Source organism: Sphaerodactylus townsendi, linkage group LG01, assembly GCF_021028975.2.
Source record: "Sphaerodactylus townsendi isolate TG3544 linkage group LG01, MPM_Stown_v2.3, whole genome shotgun sequence".
In the NCBI taxonomy this organism is placed as follows: Eukaryota; Metazoa; Chordata; class Lepidosauria; order Squamata; family Sphaerodactylidae; genus Sphaerodactylus; species Sphaerodactylus townsendi.
The window spans coordinates 81,208,566-81,235,832 of record NC_059425.1 but is presented as its reverse complement, the minus strand read 5'-3'; the positions used below and the strand labels follow the sequence as shown (position 1 = coordinate 81,235,832).

The 27,267-nt window shown below is 40.5% G+C and overlaps 1 protein-coding gene across 8 annotated transcripts in view; it reads left to right on the top strand.

Annotated features, from left to right (window-relative positions):
- Positions 1 to 27,267, top strand: part of SDCCAG8 (SHH signaling and ciliogenesis regulator SDCCAG8) — a 157,521-nt gene that overhangs the window by 100,384 nt on the left and 29,870 nt on the right. For 4 of the 8 annotated variants that reach the window (XR_007243549.1, XR_007243548.1, XM_048485120.1 and 1 more), the window contains exons 17-18: positions 17,793 to 17,919; positions 19,150 to 19,220. Coding sequence is in view for 6 of the 8 variants with exons in the window: in XM_048485120.1 (XP_048341077.1) it covers positions 17,793 to 17,919; positions 19,150 to 19,173 (151 nt within the window). In the remaining 2 variants the exon portion in view is untranslated. Of the gene's footprint in view, positions 1 to 17,792; positions 17,920 to 19,149; positions 23,505 to 27,267 lie in introns of those variants that run through there. The other 4 variants (XM_048485148.1, XM_048485163.1, XM_048485129.1 and 1 more) reach the window with 3 other exon arrangements.

Here is a 27,267-nt window from a genome sequence, read left to right as displayed (position 1 = left end):
GACAGTGCAATAGCTGTTTCTGTCTCACTCATTAGCTTCCTCAGTCATTCATAGATTCTGGTTGTATGCCAGCTACTCTGCATATACCCGCAAACAGGGATACAGAGAATTGATTGCTGACAGAACGGAACTGAGCCTCTGACCATCTATCACAGTCATTTCGACCAACTCCAGTCAGCATTCTATACCAGTTGTAGCTTCAGGCCCTCTTTAAGGGCAGCTCCACATGTAGGCGTTATCAGGATATACACTGGGGTTACAAGAAATTTTTGCTCAAGAAAAGTTGCAACTGGCTCACCAGTAGGTGACCCAGATTCAGCAGCAACCAGAAGCTGCCAACATGCTTGTTTGATGAGGTTATCCATTCAGTCATTCTTGACCCTTGGCGACCCAATATGGAAGCTCTTTCCACATTTTTCAATTAAGTACTGCTTCCTTCAGCTGGTTGATGTTCGTGCCTGCATCAGCTTTTATGTTATCTAGCCATCGTATTCTTTGGCGTTCAGGTCTTCTCCCGCTACTGACAAGTCCGAGCATCATAGATTTTTCTAACGAATTTGATTGCACCACATGACCAAAGTATGTAAGTCTGAGCCTGGTTATTTTCCCTTCTAGTGATGTGTCTGGTTTTGTGCGGCTCAAAACTTCTGCGTTTTGTCACCCTAGCTGTCCATGGTATGCGCAGTAGCTTTCACCAACACCACAACTCGAACGCTTCTATTCTTCTGTCAGCTTTCTTTGTAGTCCAGCTTTCACATCCATACATGGCTCTGGGGAAGATGACGACTTGGACTAGCCTGTGCTTGTTTTTTGTTTGTTTGTTTGTTTTGAATGAATGATTGTGGCTGGAAGCATGAGTAGGTAGGTTGCGAAGCACAGAGTTTAATGAAACAATATCTACCCACTCACTTTTTAATCAGTTCCATTGTTGCCCATTGCTATGTTTCTGGTGACAATGGCAATCACATATTACTTCTGTTGGATTCCTTTGAAATATCTGCAGTGGCTTCAGACAGTCTCACATAGCTGGATAGATGAAGTCATCATCACCTTGCTTTGGAATGAGGACAGTAAGCCATGCTTTCTGTCCTTTATAGTTCAAGAAAAAAAATGATGCCTAGTAGTTGCGGGGAATTCAATTGCCACAGCCAAGTGAGATGAGCATTTCAGCCCTATTCACTAGACTTCCTCCTCAAATCTTTAAGTTTTCATTATACATCATAGTCTGCCTGCAGAGTGGCAATGTTTTGGTGCCATTTCAGCTGAGAACTGAAAAAAACTAATGAAGTTGGTGACCTTGATGGAGGTTTATAAAATTATATGTGGTGGAGCAAGCAGGTGAGAGAACGTTCTGTCTCTCTCCCTTAACAGTAAAACAGAGGGTTGTTCAGTGAAATTGCCAACAGCAGACTCAGAACTGGCAAGAGAGTAATTCTTTACACCATCCATTTTTAACTTTATTATTTACTATTTCAAAATATGATGGCTTCTTAAAGGGGAAATAATAGGGTTGCCAGGCTCCAGATAAGGCCTGGAGATCTCCTAGAATTAGTACTAATCTCCAGCCAACAGAGACTAGTTTTCCTGGAGAAAATGGCAGCTTCCAAGGATAGACTCTGTGGCTCAGGATCTACCTTTAAAATCTACGGGTATTTCCCAACTCAAAGTTGGCAACCGTGGAGATTAGACAAATTCCTGTTAAATAGGACCAACATTTTTAAAGGCATTTATCCCTGAAATTTACTTTTATAGCAGAATTGTTGGAGTTTCATTGTTCTGACTTGAATTGCACAAAAGGAAGAACGTAAGAAGTTCTACATTGGAACTTCTGAAAGGCACCTCTTGAAGGGACTGAGGCTATGCAGATTAAGGAAGGCAGAGGAAATGATGTGGATGTTCTTAAACTGAAAATGGTTGTTAACACAAAACAATCATTATGTGTTGAGAAATTTTCAGATGCATCCAAGGGAGTACCCTGGATGTTGAATTCAGCCTAATTTAGCTGAAATCTTTAGGTAATGATTCCCAAGAAACAGTTAGACACACATGCACACAAGCATAGTTCAAATTTGCTTGTAGAACATAGTTACTCCCAACAAGCCTCAGGATGCTCTATTGTAGGCCCTGAGTGCCTGTCTCTTTTTTTTTACAATCTCATCCGCCATTCTTCCTTGAGGCTCTTTAACAAGGAAGCCCTGTTAAGACTGATCCACAGTTGAACTAATGTTTTTGTATTCTGTACTTCTGGTGTGGGGTATTTTAGTATGTGAACTTCAGAGGTTTTTTAAAGAGAAGATATCTATGTTTCCCCCTTCACAAAACAGTTAATGGGATTTTTCTACAATTTGCCAGAAATATTCATTTCCAGGCAGAGAGCAGGCATGGACAATTTCACACTTAACGATGAGCATTTCAGAAAGTTCAGAGTGCTGGAAAAGGAAGTGTTATACAGCTGGCACTATTCTCTATCAATCAATATTCATTTGAACAGTTAGCTGTTGATCTAAGGGAGTAAATGCCATCCTGTCAGAAGGGAGGACCTTAGTTCTTTCCTTACTTTTGAAAAGAATAACTTCTTTGTCTGATGCACGTATATGAATTCTTCTGCTGTGTGTTCAAGTGGATTTTTAACACAATAGATCCTTACCTACTTATACACATGGCAGACAGACTGAGCGTGAAAATTTGTTAAATATAATACGCATGACTGCTGGTGTTAGAAAGAAAGAGGTATTTTCATTTATACTTAATGGTTGTCATTATTGTTATCCATGTGTCTCTCTTCAGATTTGCAGCCCATATAAAAATAGTTCCACTTGTGCATGTAAATGCATGTTTGCAAGATGAGAGCTGCAAAATATCATAGAATACTTTGGTTTAAACAAAACTATATATAGATAGATATACAGCCCCATATAAAAATGATTCCACTTAATTTAAATGGATGCTGTTCAAGAAAACTCATAGGCAGGCAGGCAGGCAGGCAGGCAGGCGTATAGATAAACATAAGATCCCTCTTTATTAATTCAAATTTCTGTACTAATGATGGGAGTGAAAGAAACCCAGAAAGTTCGAGATTGGAAGGAGGCTGCCCAGTGCTGAACCATCTTGCCTCTTGATTATATGAGTCAAGGGAGGAGGTGGGAACTTCTTAGAACAGTGAGATATAGTAAGTTTCCCATCTTTCCTCTGCAAGCTTAATGAACTAATCTTTTAACAATTAATGTATGTAGAATTGGACTGGAAGCTTGTAATGTATGAGCGGCATATAGGCATGGGACTCTTGCAACTTAGGATTCTTAATTATTTTGTTATCCTATTGCAACAGAGTTGTACAAATGTGCAGGCCCCATTATGAATGCCCAAACTAAATTTCTAAAACAAGTGCGTACCTACTGATGAATGTTACTTTCTTGTGTCTCCTTCATTAGTGTAGCTTCATTTTTCACTCTGTTAATTAATTTATCCTTTGTACATATGTAGGATTTGTCAGGAAACGTGTTTCTACAGCCTACCTTGTTTGTAGTTCAAGTGTTACCAGTTTCCTTTTATGTTGGAAATTAGTTGGGAATTAGTTGTCTGAAAACTTTGCAAGATGCTCAGAATTAAAAACCACCAGAAAATACTATGAGCAGGATTTATTTTTACAGCCTGTCTTGCCGGCGGCTGGATTTCAAAAAAAAAAGCAGCCTGGATGCATGCATGCCAGTGCAACCAAGATTTTAACAGTGTCAATAATCTTTGCTCATCATATCCCATCCCCCACCCCCAAAAGAAATCTGTGTCAGTGTATCCATGCAGATATATTAGCATACAGAGTCCTAACAAAGCAAATGCTTCATTTATTCTGGCTCCCCACTTGGATTTTTGTTTGATTTACTCCTGACAAATGAAACCCTGTTCCTCTCATCAGTGAATTAGCTGCTTGTGAATAAAATCTCTGATGCTCGTGTGTCTGAAGTGGCAAGACTTAAAATGATGAAAAAGCACTGAGTGCTTTTGACAATCACTTTTTATTCCTTATATGTTGCTGTTCCACAGATATTTCTGACTCTGTGAATCAAGTCTCTGTAAAAATGATTTTTCCTTGCGTGTGTGTGTGTGTGTGTGTGTGTGGATAGATAGATATAGATTAAGATTCAATCATTCTTCCCCTTTAACTGCTAACAATATTAAAATGACTTGCTTCTTCTTTTTTTCTTTTTTGGAGAAGGGGGAGCCTTGGAGGGAAGAAGTAACGTACAAGCAGATGTGCTGCTAGATCTACAGGCTTCTGCCAACCATATGGCATCTTAAAGAAAGATGGTTGGAGCGTCTGGATTAGCAAAGAGTTGGGATGGAAAGCCATGTGTCGTGTTGGTACAGGCAGTTGTTTTAGCTCTCTCTAAAAGGCTTCAGGAGATCGTGTAATGGAACAAATGGTACTGCAAGCCCAGTAACAGCCTTACCGCTGCTGGAGAGGCACTTGGCCCCCAGGCACTGGCTGCTTCGTCTTCCCTTTCGCGCCCCCCCCCCTTCTTTTTATTTATGGGTTCTTTTTTTAATGTGTTAGAAACGCCATGAGCTGAATTCTTAACTCTTTTTAATGACAATGCAAGAAGCTGCCGAGGCATTTTCCCTTGCGTAGCCTCTTTTTTCTTTATTTCCACCCCTGGATAAAACCTATGACCCGCTTTACATGATGATATTTGGTCAGTTTGGTGGGTTTCTGTGTGCTGCTTAGCAAATTTGTCTTATTGTGTGGTCTGTGTCTGAGAAGACAGACTGTGCTCTGTGGATGTGTGTGTGTTTTTTAATGGGGAAAAATGGTCGGAACACTCCTTTTTAAGAAAGTTGATTTAAAAGTTTGTTTTTGCTCCAAAGCATTTTGAGTCATGCTCAGGTTGCGTAATTAAAGTCTGTTATTCCTGGGAATGCAGGATCAGGACCATGTTAATTGGATTTATGATACTTTATAAAATCAGCCATAGTTCACCTCTTTAACCCTGAAAATTGCTGGATTTTTAAGTGAGGAATATTCAGAATGTTAAATAACTGCTTTTACTTAATATATTTTATCAATCAACTAATGAGTAATTTACTGATACTCTTTTGAACATACAAATAAGACAGATGAAAAACACAATAGTTTTTGCTGTCTTAATTTAAGAGCATCGGGGGGGGGGGTGTGTGTGAACTTTTTCATGAGTTTCTACCAGAGGGCTGATGTTGCTAATTGTTGTGTATTTTCACAAACAGTAAAGTTTATTTTCTGAAACTTCTCTACTTATGCTGGCATGGCCCAGAGTATACAAACTGTTGCTTAAATGCAATACATAAATGCCCACTGCAATACTTAGTTGCTGTATTTAGAAGAGCATTCTACAAGGACTTGCAAAAACTGGTGATAGCAGAACACATGAAATAGAAACCCACTATTAATTATTGGAAATGAATCTTTTTTAAAACATGGAAACCATATGCACAACAAAACCAGGCAGGAGTCTTGTGGCCAGGGCTTTAATTTTGGCTGAAACAGAGTAACACTGTTATCCCTCTGGAGCAAACAGCTGCTTTGTCCTATGAGCGGCATGTAAACAAAAACTTAGAAATGTTCTGCTCTCATTTACATGTAACTTGTGGGGAATATCTGTGGTTTATAGTAATGCATGCAATAAATTGCACTATACAAACATTTTGTATTTGAGAACTGATAATGTCTGAAACGGCCCTGGGACTCGTTCCTGGTGTCATAACTGGGAGCTACTGAAGAACTGCTCTGAGATTACCCTCACATTTTTTTGTGCAAAACTTGCAATGAAGTTATATTATATAAGATTTTCTGCTTCTTCAAACTGATATTTGGGCTCTTTTATTTACCTAACACAAGACTTCTTTATTTTACATTTATAATAACCGTTAACTGTCATGCCTATCAGTAAATCCTAATTCTGGATCTGGGTGACTCAGTGGATATCCTTGTGCTGTGTTAGTATAGTGGGACCATGAAGTCTTCACTAAAAATAAAGCTTTCATAGATATCCTAGAGAAAATGTCTGGACACCATTTTCATTATCATTAAGCCCTAAGCAAATCTACTCAGAATCTTACTCGGATCTACTCAGTGGGGCTTACTACCAGGAAAGCATTCTTAGGATCACAGAATATCATTAGAAGGAGCAATGACATGCACATGGTTCTCAAGCTGCTGCTTTTTGTACTTCTGTGTAATGTCTGTCACCTAGCAAATACAGATCTAATCATGTGTCACCCAGAAAATACAAAAAGTCAAGCAAATCACTTTGGCATTTTGATGTTAACTATTTCTCATGAGAAATTAATTCCAAATTCTTGTAATACATTTTTTTTCTGGATCAACCTCCTCTCTTTTCCTCTTCTCTCACTCCTAAAATTAATGGTTTTTAAAAGTTGGACTCATTAAGATGTATCTGCATCAGAGGGCAGATTGCACAAATCATAAATGAACGGAGTGTTCTACCCATCACAGCAGTCCTTTCAGTCTTCATCTAGGCTTTGGCATCTTAGAGCTCCAGGACTGGATCCAAAGGAATTCTGCAATTTCACAACATGTTTGCAATTGCTGGAACCGTTGTTGTTAAACCGCAGCATTTTGAGAATGATCAATTATTGTTATTTTTTGGTGGAGGTATTGACCAACAAACTAACAGGTTTAGCGGAAGCTGATACATTTATCAACATGGTTTTCTAAATTTCTTGCAATGCCTGATATCTCTTCGGCCCTCCCAACTCTCTGCCCATGCCATCAAATACCGACTAAAGAATTCTCTTTTTGTTCTGCACAGCATGCTCAAACACCACATGCATTGTCTGCTATGTGTCACTTCTTATGAAGCTCATGCTGGGAGGCTCTTTTAAAGGCAAAGTGTTTTTGAAGAACAGTGTTCAGGCTGGGCAGCTTGCAGCAAACAGTCCTCCTAAGTTGGTTCTGCATTAGTACAGAGATTATTGTGCTTAGTTTTATTCTAGAAGTCAGTAAAAAAGTACTACTGGATCAGTGATGTAAAAGAGAGATGGAAGTAATCGGTAGGTTTAAAAATCCAACAAGTATATGTGAAAATATTAAAGAAAGGTCAACAAGTACAATTTTTTTTAAAAAAATACCTTATTAAGTGAGGGATTTATGACAATACTACAGAAGTTAAACAGTAAAAAGGTTTTCGGCAACATTTGACTGGCTCGTAGCCAAGTCTGCCCCCTTTCACTTCACATTTAAAAGAATATGCACAAATGGTTTTGATTAGAACAAGTATGCTGCTATTCTCCACAGGATACCTGGTGCCCCTGGATTTTTTCTAACCTTGTCTGACTTGGTTTTGGTACTCCTGAGTTTCAGGCCTTTTGCAAACCTACAACACAATGGCTATTTGAAAGTTTCCTATCTGTAGTCTTTCTCAGAAATAAAGTTGTAAAGATAAATGGAGTCCTTTGCATACTATGGCTGCAAACCTAAATTCATTTGCTGAGGTAAGTCCCATTGAACTCTATGGATCTTACGACTTTGCTTGCATATTTAGCATATTTGCATATTCACATTGCACAAGGGTTATCTTAGGCTCATTCCGCACACGCAGAATAATGCACTTTCAAACTGCTTTCAGTGTTCTTTGAAGCTGTGCGGAATAGCAAAATCCACTTGCAAACAGTTGCGTAAGTGGTTTGAAAATGCATTATTTTGCATGTGCGGAAGGGGCTTTAGATATTAAGTGCTTAATTTGAATTTTCAGAGGGAAAATTGGCTTATATTAGGAACTGAAGTCTATAAAAATTAGCACTCAAAATTAAATAACTGTAATTCTCATAAATGATAATGCTGAAGAGTATGTGCTCATTTCAATGTTTTGAGTTGCCTGCATTCAAGATAGTAAAACAAAATGTATAATTCTGTTACTTCATTTCTTCTTACACCAATTGCCAAGAAAGGAAATACTAAAGTAAAGATTAAGTAGTTCTCATTATAGACCCATGAATTTTATCCCACTCCTTTAAAAAGTATATTTAATTTTTTCAGAGAGTCTGAAGTCATCTGCAGTTGCATTTATGAATTTATGTTTGTTTATGTGTGTCCTGTCGGCAGTGGCATAGCTACCATGAGGCAGGGTGGGGACAAATGTCACGGGTGGGCCCCCATTCAGTCATGTGGGGGTGGAAAATTGCCCCCCACACCTTTTCCCCTTCCCCCTTGGCCGTACCTGGCCCTGCCAGGCCGCTCCTTCAGCTGGCGGAGGCTGAAGGAGCAGCCTAGCAGGGCCATTGCAGGGTGCTTCTCAACCAAGCCCCGCCCCACCAGGCCCGGCAGAGGCCACTGCCAGGCACCCCTTGATCCCGCCAAGCCAGGCCCTGCCAGACTGCCCGGGACCGCCACCAGCTCAGGTAAATGAGGTGCGGGGATGCCATTTTGCGCCGGGTGCCATTTCCCCCTTCTACGCCTCTGCCTGTTGGTTTGAAGGTGTGTGACTTATGGCAAAAATCAGAGTGAGATGAGGTTGGGGCATGGGGTGGGGAAGGAGTTTGTAGTATCTGGTGGAGTGTTGAATGGTGTTTGAACAGTCCCCTGGCTTTTGCTTTTGGTGTTTTTTAGTATTGGTAGTCAAGTGTTGTTGATTTTCAGACTGTTCCTTTTCTTTGAGGCTGTCTCAGTTGTGATTTCAATGGCTGCCTTGTGTAGTCTGTCATAAGTAGCTGTCAAAGTTATCAAGCATTTCTGTGTTAACAAACGACATCCTATATCTGGCTTGGTTGAGCATGTTCAGCTGCAGGTGATTTCTCAGGTTTGTTTATTCTGCAGTGCCTTTCATGTTCTTTAATTCTTGTCAGAATGCTGTTTCCTCACCTGAACTCCACCTGGACGCATGCAAATGCACATTATTTCCCTGCCACCTCAGAAGTGGACAAAACGAATACCCAGCTACACAAAACACTCCACACTGCGCCACAAAGAGAAACACATCTTACCTTGACATGCCTTTGAAGATGTCAGCCATAGATGCGGGCAAAAAATTAGGAGCTAAAACTGCCATACCATGGCCACACAATAGCCGCTTGATTCCAGATGTGGAAGTCTTTGGCAATACAGTAAAGGTACTCCCCTGTGCAAGCACCGGGTCATTACTGATCCATGGGGTGACATCTCATCACGTTTTTTAAAATTAAACAAACATTTCATGTTATTTAGGCAGATTGTAGTCAGCACTTTTTTGTAGAGCCTCTGAAAAACTGTACAAGTTAGGGTGCTTGACCCATTGCAATGATGCCTTTACTTTTTCAAAGCTGTTTTGATACTCTCTGCCTAGTGTTAGCAACTTCCAAATGGGCTCTGGAGTTCTCCCAGGATCACTCCAGGCTACAGGTAAGTTGTCTGGAGGAAATGATAGCTTTGGAAGCTGTGGCACCATATCTCCACTGAGGTCCCTGCCTTCCCTAACTTCACCCTCCCCAGGCACTGCCCCCAAATTGCCAGGAAGTTTCCAAGCTCAAGTTGGCAGTGCTGTCTTGACCACCTCTATGCCCCTCAGTTTTTTTCCACCAAGCCTGTTCTGTCTCTAGAGGCTGGGGAATAGGTGCAGATAGACAACAGTCCTTGTTATAGTCCTGCTTTTGATGTGCTTCCGGAGCTGCCACTGTGTAAAAAGAGTAGAATTTCTTTTACAAGGTAAGGTGGGGTCTCCAAGAGGAAGTAGAAAACATTACTGTAATGGCGGAGGGAAACTGCGCCCCTGCAGTGGCATTTCCCGACCCACTCCAGAATGCCCCTGACTCCGCTGCTTCTCCACCAGGGGCATTACGCCCCTGCCTCGTGGGTGCTACGCCACTGAGCTATGGTGACTTTTCAAACTGAAGAATAGCAGAGAGACATGTATTTGGTTCACAGTATAATTAAACTGAAATAATTAGATTTAAATTAGCATGCAGCCTGATCCTATGAATGTTTCCTCAGAAGATTTCTGGTTTGTGATTCTGCATAGGATCACAGCCTCAGTTCCATTCAACTGCATGAAATTACTTCAGTTCATCAGTTTGGTCACGTTAACTGAGTTATGGATTGCATTGCCTTAACACAAAACTGTTTCACACTTGCATTGTCTTCCCTAAATGGCTAGCAGCTCAGTGTGTGACTTGATAGAAGTAAGGCAGGAGCCTAGGAGCTTTTGTGCACTTACTGCTTATGGCGTGACCATGTGCTTCGCAGTGGGGTTTTCCCACAGTTTATCCATTTAAAAGGGAAGTCTCCTGCTGCGAAGTGTCCCCAGCAATGCCAATCCAATCCACAAATTTGCTCGCTTGCTTCTTCTTTTCCTTTTTGTGCAACCTCCCTGCCACCTTTTTTTTTGGGGGGGGGGGGGGCTTCCATCTTTGGTCTATCGGTAATACAGTAGACCATGTCAGTTTCACTGGCCTATTGCATTATTGGTAGCCCAGCAGTGTGAAAATAAAAAGAACAGCATGGTCAAAAGAATTGTTGGGTGGTGGGGGAAGGTGGGAAGGAGCATAAACCCCCAAAAGAGAGTAACACATGGCCATCTCCTTTTTCTGCAGAGGCAGGGGGATTTACCCACTTGCAGAACCCACAGGGATTCTCTGATCTGCACAACCAAGATTCTGACCTGAAGCTCACTGCAGAGCAGACCACAAAGGCATAAATGGCCTAGATATATGGATTGGTTAGATGGGATTGAATTACAAATACAAAATACATATTCAACCCCCAAAAACTACCTGTCGTTGTCAAGATCTTTAAGAATGCCTTTTTGTTATGCTTTGCGCCACTGCCTCCGGTCCCTTTGTTCTGCACTGGTCTTTGAAGCTCTAATTCAACAGCAGGCAAAATGCATGTAGTCCTTCTCCTGGATGGTTGTCTTTCAAATCTCAGACACAGCCTATAGTGGAGTATTCTCCCCCTCAATCTGCCCTCTGACCAGCACTGGCCTGGCAGCTAAGGGGTGAAACACCTGCGTGTGATTGAGCTCACGCCAATCTCGGAGCTAAGCCATTGGAACCCCCTGCAGTGGGTGCAAATAAGTGTCCCAACAAAAGTCAAGGAGCTTTGCTTTCCATCTTGCATTTCTATTAAATCTTATTAAGTGCAACCACTAAGGTTGGTAGTCCATAATTTCATTAATGGGAAAGGTGGAGGGAATAGGTTAGCGCATTAAGGAGGAAGAGTGAGACCAAACTGGGTATGTTTGTGTGTGTGTGTAAAAGACATTACTGCAGGACAAGTAGCTTTCTGTATCAGTAACTGGAAATTTAAAATACATTTTCAGATGAAGGTGTTGCAGCAGTGGCGTAGTGTTTAAGAGCAGGTATACTCTAATCTGGAAAAACTGGGTTTGATTCCCCACTCTGCCATCTGAGCTCGTGTATCTAATCTGGAGGAACCTGGTTTGTTTCTCCGCTCTGCTGCCTGAGCTGTGGAGGCTTATCTGGGGAATTCAGATTAGCCTGTGCACTCCCACACACACCAGCTGTGTGACCTTGGGCTAGTCGCAGTTCTTCTGAGCTCTCTCAGCCCCACCTACCTCACAGGGTGTTTGTTGTGAGGGGGGAAGGGAAAGGAGTTTGTGAGCCCCTTTGAGTCTCCTTAAAGGAGAGAAAGGGGGGGTATAAATCCAACTCTTCTTCTTCTTCTTCTTCTGAGGCTGTAGACATGCAAGGAAATGAAGGTGGTTTTGGAGAAGCATTGCTTCCTATGTTATATACACATTTCTGTTATCCTGCTGTTAGCCTTTGATCAAACAAATTTTTAAGGTTTTTGGAACAGCACAAAAGCCTGTTTGTCAGAGACAAGGGTGTGATGAAGGTGCACAGAACCAGGGGTCCTTCTTTAAAGCTACTTCAATTCTCAATTCCACCCCCCAATAAAAGAAATACTCATCCCTGAACCAATCATCCAGCCTATTACCTCTTTCCATCTTTTTACCAGATCCACTCTGGTGCTTGTGATCTGAACGGTTGTGCAGTTGCATTGTCCCCAATAATAAGGTGCCTTTTCTTAAGTAATTTATGGGGTTTTTGCAGCCTTCCTCTGGCTGCAGGCTTCAGTCTGAGTTGCTCTGTTCAACTCAATTGATCTCCTTCAGTTACCGTGGTAACCAGCAGATGGTGTTCTTTGACAAGGGTCAGTAGGGAGGCTGCCACCATATATGGGAACAGCAGCTAAATAACAAAGCTTTCAGTGCTGACAGTTTGGCTCTGGCCAGCCAGGAGTAGTTATCAGATTACTTATATTAAAACCTAATTAAGAAGTGTGCCAGTAAGTACAGCAGAGCTATTGGATTTGGTGATTTAGCTGTTGCCCGTTACTGTAATTCAATCTCACAGCTATGTCAGAGTCATCTATGCAGAGTACAGTAGAAATCCATTGCACACATCATCTGATGTCCTGGAATGATGTAACTGTCTGCGCTTCTTTGGACTCAGCTCCTCCTGGCCCTCAGTATTAACTGCTCACTAAACTCAGCAAACATATTTACTTCCAGCAAATTTGGGGGGCTATAACTTCATATGTTGCATTTCCCCAGTTGATGAGCTCCCAGGATTCATTTTTATGTTAGATCAGTGTATGACAAGAGAAAAAATGATTAGGTTTACTCTGAGGAAACATACAGAAATGAACTTTATGAAAGTAAGTATTATTAAGCAGTAAAATAAAAATAATTAATAATTATCCCAGGTATCTTTCAACTCTAGCCACGCAAATAAATAGGGAGGGGTGGGGTGTCACCTGGGTTCCTCAGCTACAGTGCATTCCCCTCTTAGATGTACAGGGGTACAAGCACTTAGGTGGAAGAGATAAAAATGCAGGTTTATTTATTTTTTCTTCCAGGCACAGTTGCACAAAACAATTGCTGAATTTTGGAGGCTGAACAGAAGGGAAATGTGGAACTTTATGTTATAAATTTACTTTGGTTATTTCTTGGGAGGTAGAAGAAGAAGAAGAGTTTGGATTTATATCCCCCCTTTCTCTCCTGTAGGAGACTAAAAGGGGCTTACAATCTCCTTGCCCTTCCCCCCTCATAACAAACACCCTGTGAGGTGGGTGAGGCTGAGAGAGCTCCGAAAAGCTGTGACTAGTCCAAGGTCACCCAGCTGGTGTGTGTGGGACTGCACAGGCTAATCTGAATTCCCCAGATAAGCCTCCACAACTCAAGCAGCAGAGCTGGAAATCAAACCTGGTTCCTCCAGATCAGAGTGCACCTGCTCTTAGCCACTGCTCTTAGCCACTATGCCGCTGCTGCTCCTCGGGTAAGTGATTGGTGGCATGCTTTTCATACAAACAGTTTCAGGTTCAGCCTTGGCCATCTCCATTTAAGGAGCTCAGGTAGCAGGTACTTAGAAAGATCTTTCTGTCCCTTAAAGCCGCTGCTGGTCAGAATAGACAGCATTGTGCTCTGATAAAGGCAAGTTCACATGTCTGTGTATTTCATGATGTTATAAATTATATTTTAAACAGATCCAAAAGGAAGCTTAGCAATTAAAATGCGTAATGCAAATGTTTTGATGATTTTCACAGATCTTTAATCTTGGAAACCCTTGTGTTGTGCTGGTTGCTTGATATAATATCCCTGACAGGTTTCATAGTTCTCCAGCCCTCTTATTTATTTGGTTGTTGCAAATATTGTTATTTTTTTCGTGGAAATTCCTCATGGGTTCTTCCTAGTTATTTGTGATCACATCTTTACAGTGCTTCTGTGTTGTGATTTTGTGCAAATTACTGCTCTCCATCAGGAGATATAAAACATCCCAGGGTTCCCAGAATTTCAGCCCACAAGGAATGGAATTAGGAGTGGGGGATGGAGGTCAGAAGTTGGGGCAAGGGGTGAATTCAATGCCTGGTACCCCTTACTGAGTTGGGCTTGGATGATTGGGAGCTAAACTGGACCCTTTCCCTGGAGTCAGAAGTCCCTTCTACAGCTCAGCCAGAGGTCCTTTCTAAGTACAGCTCAGCAGTGAAGTGAGAAAGGAGGGGAGGTCACAATTGGTCACCTTCGAACTTCTGCACTGCACAGTTAATCATAAGGGGTTTGGGGTAAGGGGTCACACAATGGCCATTTCTGCATAAATAGGTAAGGAGTGTGGTCCAGGTTTTTGCAGAGAAAATGTCCAAATCTTTACCATCTCGGCATATCCTCCTCCACATATATATGCTGCATGGTTGCTGAATTACCAAAAAGAGCTGGAAATAATTTGGTTTATGGCAAAGTAGATAGGGTTTTGTGGAGTTGCCTTAAGTCATGGAACTGGTGTTTAATGTAAGTGTACATTCTGGGCTGCTTCTGTAATTGGCAGAGTAGGTTTTTAGCCAGCTTTCACTTTTTTAGCCTGGCTATCATGATCCAATCAAGTGGCCAGATTTTTTTTTTTAACACAAAAACCTGCTTACTACATACTCAATTTAAGAGGGACTATTTGAGTTTGGAGGGAGGGCCTTTATTAACAATTTTGGTATCTCCGTGAACAGTCCAAACTTGTATTCATAAGGTAGCAGGATTTGTCCTATAAAAAGCCATACTACATGGGATTCATTACATCTGAAAGGCAACTTTTCATTTGGCTTACTAGGAACATGTGTATGTGTTAAATGCCATCCCATCACTTCTGACTTATGGCAATCCCTTGAATTAATGAGATCCGCAATGTTTTAATCATTAACAGCCTTGCTCAGGTCTTGGAAATTGGGGCTTCCGTAATTAACTCAATCCATCTCATGTTGGGACTTCCTCTTTTCCTGCTATCATCAACTTTTTCTAGCATTGTTGTCTTTTCCAGTGACTCATCTTATAATGTGACCAAGGAACAATAGTTTCAGTTTAGTCATTTTCGCTTCTAGGGTCAGTTCATAATGGTTTTGATTTAGAACCCTCTTATCCAGAGGTGGGATGCAGCATATTCGCACCTATTCGGTAGAACCGGTTACTAAAATTTTCTCAGTTCGGAGAACCAGTTATTAATGATTAACTCCACTAGGGACAAGGGGGTAATCTCTGTCCATGGGTACAACAAATCTTGTCAAGTGGGGGATGCAAAATCACCCCCAGGTCCCCTGTGGCCCCCCTGCCCCCCATGGCACCCCCACGTATGTATGAACTGTATGAAATAATACAATATATAGTAATTCTAATTTTTTTTGTTCATTGGTATAAAGGTTGGGAAAGTATTATTGGTAAAGATTTTTCATTTTCTTTTTTCCCCCTTGAAATCTATATTGGAAAGAGAGGAGTTTAAACTACTCTTTTTTTTTGGTGGGGATTAAGGATTCTTGGATCTCTCCCTCTGCTTTAGTTTTCTCTCTTCAAGTGGAATAGGTGATAAAGTAGTTTATGCAGGGAATCCTGAAGGGTAGAAGCAGGAAAAGTAGGGAAGGGAGGGAAATATGGGAAGCCGGAGGGAAGGCCATATAGGATGTTTTAGTTGGGGGGTTGAGAGAGATAGACAATTAGATATGTTTGTAATATGTTAACAATTGTAAACAGTTTTTGGTTTCTCTCATTACTTATGTTATTATTTAAAATCAATCAATATAATTATATAAAAAAGAAATAATACACTACCTTTCGGCATATTGCTTTTTTAATACTTTAAACAGTCATTATTTGAATCTAGAGGCGGGGCGAAGGGGAACTGCACCTGGGGGGGCGCGCGCCCTGCGTCCTTGCCACAGCCCCGCCCAGGAATGCCCCACCCCTTGGATGCCTGGCCACACCCCCATCATGCCCCGCCCAGCCCCATTGGCGCTACACCACTGTTTGAATCCCACCACCATTGGAACCTGTTACTAAAATTTTTGAATCCCACCACTGCTCTTATCTATCTTTTTGGCAGTCCATGGTATCCGTAAAACATTTCTGCAACACCACATTGCAAAGGAATCTATTTTCTTCCTGTCAGCTTTCCTCATTGTTCAACTTTCACACCTAAAAGTAGTAATGGGGAATACTATGGCAGGAATTATCTTGGTTACCAGTGACACATGCTTACACTTAAGAATCTTTTATATTCACCTTCATGGCAGACTTTCCTACTTTCAATCTCCTCCTGATTTTTATGGTTATAGTCTCCTTTTTGTTTGATTATGGAGTCATACCTACCGGTATATCTTAATAGTATATCTTGTATAATGGTGTGATCTTTCACTGGCTAATGTGATCTTTCACTGGCTTGACAATAGTACGTGTGAAAGGGATCTGGGAGTCTTTGTAAACCACAAACTGAACATGAGTCAGCAGTGTGATGTGGCAGCCCAGAAAGCCAATGCAATTCTGGGCTGCATCAATATTAGTGTCTCTAGATCAAGGGAAGTAATAGTACCACTTTATTCTGCATTGGTCGGACTTCACCTGGAATGCTGTGTCCTGTTCTGGGCACTTCAATTCAAGAAGGATATTGACAAGCCTGGAATGGGTCCAGAGAAGGGTGACCAAAATGGTAAAAGGTCTGGATTCCATGCCCTATGAGGAATGGCTTAGGGAGCTAAGTATGTTTAGTCTGGAGAAGAGGGGGTTAAGGGGTAACATTATAGCCTTGTTTCAATATTTGAAGGGATGACATGTTGAAGCTGCAGCAAGCTTGTTTTCTGCTGCTTCTGAGACTAGGACAAGGAGTAGTGGGTTCAAGGTACTGGAAAGAAGATTTCATATTACAAAAAAACCTTCCTGACATTAAGGGCTGTTTGACAGTGGAATACACTGCCTCAGTGGGTGGTGGAGTCTCCTTTGGAGCTTTTTATTTATTTTTTATTTTATTTATTATTAAACTTGTATATCGCCCTCCCCCGAAGGGCTCAGGGCGGTTCACAGCAAGCAAACAAAACAAACAGGCAAATAAACAAACAAATACCGTACATTTAGTACTGGTCCTCATTAAAATACAGCGCTCAAATTATAATATACCATTTCAAAAACAACAGATGGTGTCTAACAGCTAAAACTCCTCTAGGGGGGACAGCAGGGCCCCGGTTGTTAAAGGGGGGCGCACATCAGCGGCTGGCCTCCCCAAAAGCCTGGTGGAATAGCTCAGTCTTACAGGCCCTGCGAAACTCATTAAGGTCCCGCAGGGCCCGGACAGCTGGAGGAAGAGCTTTCCACCAGGCGGGGCCAGGGCCATAAAAGCCCTGGCCCGAGTGGAAGCCAGCCGCATCATGGAGGGGCTGGGGACCACCAGCAGATTGGCCTCTGCTAAATGCAGAGGCCGAATTGGGACATATGGGGCCAGACGGTCCTGTAGGTACGAGGGTCCCAGACCGCGTAAGGCCTTAAAGGTTAACACCAATACCTTGAAAATGATTCGGAACTCAACTGGGAGCCAGTGCAGGCGGCGCAGCACAGGTAAGATGTGATCTCTGATGGCACCTCCTGTGAGCAAGCGAGCCGCCGCATGCTGGACCAGTTTCAATTTCCGAATCATACGCAAGAGAGAGTTGCAATAGTCTAATCTGGAGGTGACCATTGCATGGATCACAGTGGCTAGATTAAACAGAAGTGGGATGGCCATCTGTCAGGAGTGCTTTGATTGTGTATTCCTGCATGACCGGGTTGGACTTGAAGGCCCTTGTGATCCCTTCCAACTCTGTGATTCACAGATTACTCTCTTAGTTTAAAAATGTAAACATTTGACTTTTCATGTTTCTGTAAGGAGAAAAAGGGGTAACCCAAATGATTGGTTTAGCATAATTAAGTATCCCAGTATGATAAGTAGCCTTGGCTGTGTAATCTCCCACAACCACACTCTCTTGCAACAGTGCCAACAGAGCAACTTCCTGTTTGTGTTTTATCCAGGCTGCACCAACTCGACAAGCATTGCCAGTCAACTGCCATGCAGCTAGTGGAGTTGCTCAAGAAGCAGAATGAGCTCTACAAGGAGAAGCAGATGCTTACAGAAGAGGTAGACTTCCTGCGAAGTCAGGTACCACTCAACAACCAGGAACTAAAGCTATGCCACAGGGGGGTGGTTTAAGCCCCACTCCTCACAAGATGGGCTGATCTGAGCTCCTGCACATCTGCTGCTTAAACAAAAACTGAGTGGTCAGAATTCTGTTCGTTAAATAGAATCATGACGCATTTGGTCCCAGCTGGCCCCAGATCAACCAATGAGCTTCATGGCTAGCAGAGTATTTGAACTTGGGGCTCCCCGTTCCTAGTACATCACGACACACTAGCTTATATACTTCTGCTGTGATAGAAGGAAAAGAACAGCAGGAAAGTATAATTCTCCCTCCACTTTCATGTTTAAAGATGTGGTTGGATTCAGAAGTCAGCTTAGGCAAACATTGTGAATCCCCTCTGCTTTGCCTAGCAGCCTGTTCTGACCCCAGGAAGGTTTGTTCCCTACATCATGGCATCTTTATGGAGTACAAGCCATGCAGATTGGTAAGCTGCAATGAGGAAGGAGTGTCACTGACCAAAGAGGCAGAAGGACTGATTGTACCCCCTTTCTCCTCTTCACTGCAACCCAGCAATTTTAGTTCACGTGGACTCTGGAACTCTGAGAACAGACTTTCCCAGGGTCGGAAACAGATGCTGAGAGAGCAGAAAGAAAGAAGATCCCCAGTTGTCAGCATCTTCACTGTACCCACACTGAAATATGCATAACCATTACTCTTCCAACCTCTTCTTGCTGTACTGAGTGGTGAAATTTGGCTTCAGGAAAAGAATGCTTGTAGACATTCATAGAGGTATTTTAAAAGGAAACCTTTTTGCCGGTGGCTTATTGTTTTCAGTAGCATAAAGTCAGCTTCCTGTTTGGATACAGTTGCCCACCTCCTGTATGGTCTGAAAAATTCAGAGTAAGCAGTATCCTGGCACAAACCTGCCACCTCTTTTAAGGAAAGAAAAGCGAGGACCCCAGACGTGTCCTGAAACAAGAGCTCTCTTATTTGCTGCTAAGCATGAACAGTGTCATGGAAACCTTGTTTTTCAGGAGGAAAGTACTACCAAAAAATATTTTTGGTCCCACAAAGAAAATGGTCACTGAGTCCAAGCCTTGAAATAGTAATGGTTTACAGAGCATTTCCCACATCCTCAATAATTAACTTTTACGCCAAGAACTCAGCCACAGGAAGGAGCCAGGTAAATGTCTGATACTCTGCAAGTGACAAGCTGTTTAGAATCCTGTTGTTTGATTTTTGTTTTTCAGTTACCTCAGGTCCCAAGGGCTTAACAATGAAGGACTGGAAACTGAAGCCATCTCCATTAAGTGAAAATGCTGTAAGCTTGCACCCCTTATCCTGTTTCAGCCTGTTGACCTTAAGTACTTAAATAATTAAACTTTTGCAAATGTCTATTTCTACATAGGAAATTAGTCTTCCAGCCTGCAGATTTTTTTTAAAGCAAGGTTTAAAAATGAATTGGGCTTCCTCTCTCCATACTTGCAGGTCTCATCTGAAAGGGGAGACACCCATTCTTTCAAAGTGACACACCTCTCTGCCTTTGTGTGTCCTTGAAGCATAGGGGCAGTTGTGTACTTCCTTTCCAATTCATTTCCTTTTGAGTCTCTCATATTTCCCTGAATTAAAATAACTGATATGTAACTGTCAATCTTCCCTGGTGAAGGATTTATTTTTTTACTGCCTTGTTTTTTCTAAATACCAACATGTATTGCTTATAATTTGTAAAATCTCACAGGCTAGAGATTTTACTCTACATGTGAGGTTATGTTAGTAATATCTGTGACCAAAAATCCCCCAAGGTCTTTGCGGCATTTGTTCCAAGGCCTCCACAAAGTTCTGCTGTTCAAAGTTCTGCTGTTCTGGTTTTCTAGAAAGGATGCAAAACCTATCTCTCCAAGAAGAGCTATGACAGTTTAGTGATCATTGTGATCTGGTGGCGCTGTTAATTCAATTGTACTGTATTCTTATTCTTATTATTGCTTGACTTGAAGTTTTTATTGAAAGTTGCCTCAAGTCTTGGAGAGGCAGAAAATAAATATTCAAATAAATAAAGACAGGGTGCAGTAGTTTAAACTAAGTACAAGCTACATGTTAAAGAGATTTGTTTAGAATTTTCTATTCCTTATTTTTTTTTTACAAAATTGCAACTATATTTTACATTAAATTTAATTAAATTAATTTCTATTAAAAATAACATGGACTGGACAACTTCTTTTAGAATCTAAATAATAAGATATAATATAAATATTGTACAACAAAATCCAGAAAGCAGTGTTTCCAACTCTGTTTTATTATAGTTCTGGTGACAGAATTTTTTGAATTAAAGGCTCATGTTTGCCAAGGACTTCAATAAGCATCTTCAAATCATAGAGGTCATATAACAATAAAACACCAACAGAGAAATATTAATTGCTGTTTTTCTTATGGTACTATAGAGTCACATTGCGGTCAGTTTTCCTTCTCCAGTAATAATTATTCTGGGCTGAAGTATCATCTAAGATGCTCTCTTTATTTTAATAATAATTTTTCCTCCACTAATAATACAGAACTCATCTGCCAAAATTATTATCTGTACACATCTCTGCTTAGTGCTGGTTCATTTTTCTTATCTAATGGCCAAACTAAACACAATAGTGGCAGACCAACTCTTTACTGCACGTCTGCTCCAAGTCCATATAAAGTAGATTGAGAGGGGATTGATTTAAAGAGCAGAAATGGATGTGGGGAGTGGGTAGAACCTTTCAGATTTTACCTGCCAGATGTCTTACCCATATCATTGTTCCATCTCAGCCAGGTTCTATTAGTGACAATTAGGCTAGATTGGAGAAAAATCATCTTGGGAGCAGTGTGGTGGTCATGGGAAAGGTTTGGCAACCTTCATCTGTACCCCTTTTTGCTCTTTAGATCACATCCTTCCCCATCTCTTTATATGCATTTCAGGCACACCTGTATTTTTTAAAAAAAATATTACACACAATTAACAACTATATGTAACATTAATCTAGTCCATCATTGATAGCATTGAGGAAACCCGTAAGGTTGTATATTATCTTGATATTGCATATTCCAATACATAGCAAAATGCCCATTTCTCAGTATCTTTGACAGTTTGGGAATTGAGACTCAACTCCTACAGTAAGTTAGTTTGAACTGGATTTAATATAGACATAGGTCAGCTGCTGCTATGCATAGTTTGGCTTTCAGTGGGGCTGTATTAGAACTTCTGTGCACCTATCCGTACAGCCCACCGGTACAGTCCGTCAGTCACCACCTCCCTTATCCTATCCCCCAAGGGGAGAGTCACCAACATTGTTGCCCACTTATCATTGTTGCACCTTTTCTTGGCAGACTAAAAAAGTGTCTAGTTGTTTTTTTTACAGGAAGGAAATAAATAAATGCCTTACTTGTTTTATCTGATGTAAGCATCTTTTTCCTGTGTTTTTTTTTCACAACACTCAAAAGCCAGTCCTAGAGATAACAAAAGACCACTGGACTGTGCTTTTCCTGTACCTTAAGTCTAATAAGCAACTCTACTGCAACTGCCATGAATGCCCATTGTAGCTTTCGCCTTAACAGAATGATGGCTGATCCAAGGCTGCTACAGCGTATGCCTCACTGAACCAGTGTCCTCTGCCCTCTGTAATTGTCATTAAAGTCTCTAACTATGGATGCCATAAAATGCTTATATTGAACTCAATCCTTGTCATAGTTTTAAATTAGAGTTTGATATCGCTCCATCCCTGGTTACAAACCAGGGATGTTTAGACATCCATTAGTTTGGCTCACAATTTGCTTGCAGGGAGCTGATTTTTCATTAATCAGTTCAGCTGTTTGGGAGCAGCTCAAGCCTGTTCATCAGGCTACTTTTCAAATAGCACATTACAGTGCCATCAGCAGTGTTTCATGGATGTGCATTCTCACATAGCCCAGGCAGTTCTAATTTCCTTCCTCCACCGTAGTCCTATCATCACTGAACATTGCTGAGTACCTAATCATAGAAATAAGCACTTTCCAAATCAACCAGCCACTGAGTCTAAATAAAACTGTACTTTAAGTCTATTTCATTCAGGTCGTTCATACGTGAATTTTTGTACAGCCTTATCAGAGGTTATCTACCTTCAATGTCATTTAATTACCTGAGCCATCCATGATACCAGAGAATAATCTATTTCGCCTACTATGTAGAAGCAAAAGAAACCTTCAAGCAAGGAAATTAAATTCTACTGCTGTGAAACAAAATTCCATCATTATAGTGAGGACACAAAGCTGTTTGGTAGCTGTTCAGCTCAGATTCTGGCAAGGCAAATAGATCCAAGGCTTAGCTTGTGAGTGCCCATGGCTGTTAACTATAGTATGTTCACCTGATGAACATGATTGTCTCAAAGTTCACAGCATCCCTATATGAAACTGTGGTTTAAAGTTAGATATGGTTGATGATAACCTTGGTGCAGACATAATGATTACCGTACTTAATGTTAAATGTGGGAGGAACCTGGCAGCTGAGAGGGAGAGAAAATTTTGTGAGTTCAAAAGGGAAAGGGGGATCCTAAGGGAGCACTTCTGATCTCCTGCATGTAATTAAAAGATTCAGAACTGTTACATCACTAGCAAGATAAAGATGTTAACATGTGAACCAGCTCTGGGGCTACATTGGAGGAATGATGTACCCAGCATCAAAGCAGCCATCTCTCTGCTGAAGTCCATATTTTAGTAATCAAGTTTTTCTTATAAAAATATCAAAGATGTTAGTTGGAAAAAGTAACAACATTGTTTGATAAATATCCTCTACAAAACATGGTTTTATGGAAATTTATCAATGGAAATGACTGGTTGTATGCAGCCCTGCAGTATGAAAGCCCCTGGTTGTCAATGCTTTTAAAATGGTTTGATAATTAATGGACTGCAACTGATTTGTTCTGACTGTTGATTGCCAAGTCAATAATTTCATTCATCCTTATGTATGTGTAATTAATATTTATTAAGTGCATGTTTTAACTGTTTCTTCTGTTATCAACGATAAAGGTTGACAAATAGGATGGGTTGCTTTAAAAAGCAAAACAAATAGGTTCCACGTTTAACATAAGTTAAAGGAAGAAATGTAATGCATATATTTTAAAAATCTCAAGAACAATGCAATTATTAGAGTTCTCTGCACTATTAAAACAACTTATTCGCAACAGTATTAAAGCTGGCTTTCATTTACATGTTTTAAGGGAAATAGCTACAAATTGTCCCTGCCTCTAGTTGTTTAAAAAGTCTTCTTGCCACGATAAATATTTACCATAAAGAGCTAAGGCACAATCTATCAAAAATTAACATTTGAAGATGTGTACACAACTATCTTTATCTCTTCATGATAGTTGTTTCCCTTGAAAACATGCTTCCATCTCTTCTAATCTTACTATTTGCCCATTACTGCACATCACCTTTATTTTCTAACCATTACTGACTTCGTATTTCTCATCAATTATATCTGTTCCACCATCAAATGTTGGTGTATCTACAGAAACTTTTTGTTCTTGTTGTTCAGTCATACAGTTCATTGTTGCCTTTCATTTGATCTAATTTGATGTACTGGTAAATACTGTATTTTTCCCCTGTATTTTGCACATTGTACAAAAATTGTCTTTTTCCTGATTCTGTTGGGGTTTGCACTTTCATTATTGCATTATCTTCCTTACTTTTTAGCATGTTTTTTTTTTTGCCATATAGATTTTCTTAGATGCTACTAGACTCTTTAGCTGGAATAGCTCTCATATCATTAGTCACTGGAAATTCACTCAATTATGATTATGGTCTTTTCCTGGCTTCCTTTTATCTTTGACAAAATTCTATATGAGGTATTAAATAATAAAAAACCTGCAAGTTGTGATAAGTTACACTTTAGCAGAACAGCACATATGTTTTACACATCAATTTCATGTTGATTGTATCTTGGAAAATGCACAGGTTTTAATATGGTAGCCACATCTAAATGAAAGCCTTGAATACTGTTTTTGATTCTGAACTCTTTTTCTATTCTAAATTATAATGTTAAGAAAAAGAGTTTGAATTTATGTCCCCCCCCTTTCCGCCGCCCATCTGTCCTGTAAAGAGACTCAAAGGGGCTTACAAACTGCTTTTTCTTTCTCTTCCCACAACAGACACTTTGTAAGGTAGGTTGAGCTGATAGTTGCTAAGAACTGTGACTAGCCCAAGGTCACTCAGCAGGAATGTAGGAGTGGGAAAACAAATCTGGTTCACCAGATAAGACTCCATTGCTCATGTGGAGGAGTGGAGAATAAACCCAGTTCTCCAGATTAGAGTGCAGCTGCTCTTAACCACTACACCATACAGGTCTCCTAGTCAGGAGGGTCTCCTTCCAGCTTGATGAAATAATTTGTGCAGAATAAAATACTTTCTCATTTAATTTTATACTAAATATTCTAATATCTAATGTTCATGGTTTTGTGGGTGTGCTAATGGCGTCATAAATATATGAAATCAAAGGCAATAAGGCCAGCGCCACCAAAATGCTTTCAACTGATCAATGGATTTTGGTTTGTGAAATTGAGAAATAATCTATGTGTATATACAGGTTGTTATAAATCCACAATCATGTGTTGTGCTACACTGCAAATAACCCTAATGAGGCCACATGTAATTAGCCATCTCACAGAAGTTCATAGTACAAAACTGCATTGAAGTACAGTGTAACTTTTTACAAAGTTGGAAACACAAGAAAAACAACAATAAAAGTAGAGTATAAAGTTAACAGCCAACAAAATGTCCTTTAGGTTTCAGAGGCAATAAAAATCTAAAAATGTATTCCTGCAAAGCAATAACAAGGAGGACCACTGTCTTAATTAGAAGTAGATGAGGAGTTTGGATTTATACTCCACCTTTCTCTCCTGTAAGGAGACTCAAGGTGGCTTATAAATTCCTTTCCCCTTTTCTCCCCACAACAGACATATTGTGAGGTAGGTGGGGCTGAGAGTGTTCTAAGAAACTGTGACTTGCCCAAGGTTACCCATCAGAAATGTAGGAGTGGGGAAACACATCTGGTTCACCAGATAAGAGTCTGCCATTCATGTGGAGGAATGGGGAATCTTGGAAACATCTATCACTTCAAGAAAGAGGATGCAAGCTTAAGAGGGATTGTTGGTCTAATTCAGCAGGGCTTTTCTTACATTCCTACGCCCTGAGAGTTTGCCTATAAAAGATGATGAATGCTTTTTCTGTTCATGTTTTACCTCATAACTTTTTTTAGTCAATTATTTACAGAACAAAGTAGCAAATTTATTTCCAAGTAGAAAAACAAACATTATTCAGCAATGTAGTGAGGTAGGTTGTGCTAATAGCGTATATGGAAGATACTATAAAAAGGAGAAACACAGCCAGGATTCAAAATGAATGGATCTTGGGAGCAGCAATTAACACCTTCAGAATGTACATTTTCACACTATCTGGAAACTTTTCACATTGTCCACAGACGATAGTGAAACTTCCAGGACAAGAACAACTATAGATGTATGACACAAATATTGACAACATTGTAAAATAAGCTTTCAGAGAAAATTACAATTAAAATGATCCAGCTCTGATATGAGTTGCAAACTTATTAGGAAAGAGCTCAGCATGTCAGCACTTGCAATTTGAGAACAGTTGTCAAAAGAATATTGCTTGCCATAGTGCATGTGATTCGATGGGTCGTGGATAAAAAATGGTGTTATTACATAACCAGCTCCTATATCACAGTTGATTTACAAAGTCAAACACCCACTAGAAGCACAGTGACAAATGAGATTAAGATAGAATACCCTTCCCCATATACATTGGACTTGATGGAAAAACATGAAAAAAGGAAACTTTGATGAACTAGATTTGTCAATGTCATATATATGCATGCTGGAAATATCACAATCTCTGCTAATGTGCAGGCAGTCAGCTTGAGAAAGAAAGATGTGCTTTGTTGACCAGATTCAACTGGTTGTGGTGGGTTTTCCGGGTTGTGTGGCCGTGGTCTGGTAGATCTTGTCCCTAACGTTTTTGCCTGCATCTGTGGCTGGCATCTTCAGAGGTGTATCACAGAGGGAAGTCTTTTACACACTGTGTTCAAAGATGTGCTTGTCCATTTTGACAGTGGGAGAACATGATCACAACCCAAGCAACGGACCATCGAAATCATCCTTCCATGTCTTGTTAATATGCCTAAGAATATGGGAATAGTCATGCTGGATCAGACCAGTGATCCGCCTAGTGATGCATCCTGCTTCCAACAGTGGCCAGACAGGTTCAATGGAGAAGCCACAAGCAGGCCTTGTGGATAAAATCTCATAACTTGCTGGCAGTTCCCCAATATCCAACAGATATTGTGTGTGAATGTGGTCCTATTTGAGAATCATGACTGATAACCAATAGACATAACCTCTGTACATCTGTTCATACACACGCCATTTTAAATCCCTTCGAACCAAGGACTGCTGCCATATCTTGTGGAAGTGAGTTCAACAAGTCAACTACCTGTTGTGTGAAATAATGCATCCTTAGTCTGCTTTGACTCTTCATGGGGCAACCTATGAAGTTGTAGCATTAGGAATGGGAGAAAAGCCTCTGCCTGCTTTCTTTATACCATGCATATTTTTAGACCTCAATCATGTCTCCTTCAACTGCCTTATAAGCAAAAATAAAAAGCCTCCGATAATTTAACTTTTGGATAAGATTGATGCCCTAATCCATGATCATTTTGGTTGTATTTTCTGAACTTTTCCCACTTCGGAGATTTTTTTAGTGATACAGTTCCTCTTCTCCCATTCCGAACTATTTGGTATCATCTGCAAACTTTGCTGCCTCACACTTTCAGGTTTGTTTATGAATGGTCAGTATAGATCCATTGCTGAGGGCACCATTGTTCACTTTGATATGAAAACTGTTCCATTTATTCCCATGCTCTTCTCCCTCTCATTTTTCAACTAGTTTCCAAAGATCAGCAATTACATTTTTAGTTATCTAAGAACTCTTAGACTTATGTAGTCTAAACTGAAATTAGCTTCTGAACATTCTGAATAACTGACCACTTATGGTATAATGCACTTGAGTCTCCAGTTTCATGGCAAAAAGTCAGAAAACACAGTTCTGTTGTTGTGAAGACACATGCCTATATATTCCATCCTGATTCAAGAAATTGCATTTTAAAAGTAGAATGCTAAAGTCTTTCTTTATAAATGATTTGTGTACTGTTAAGACTGAGTAATGATTTTTGTATGAGTGTAAGCCATTATTTTAATAAGATGACATCACAAACCAGGGAAATGACACCATATGTATTCTCAAACATAATAAAGTAGACAAAACTAATCAATTTTTACATGGCTGCCATCTGGAAA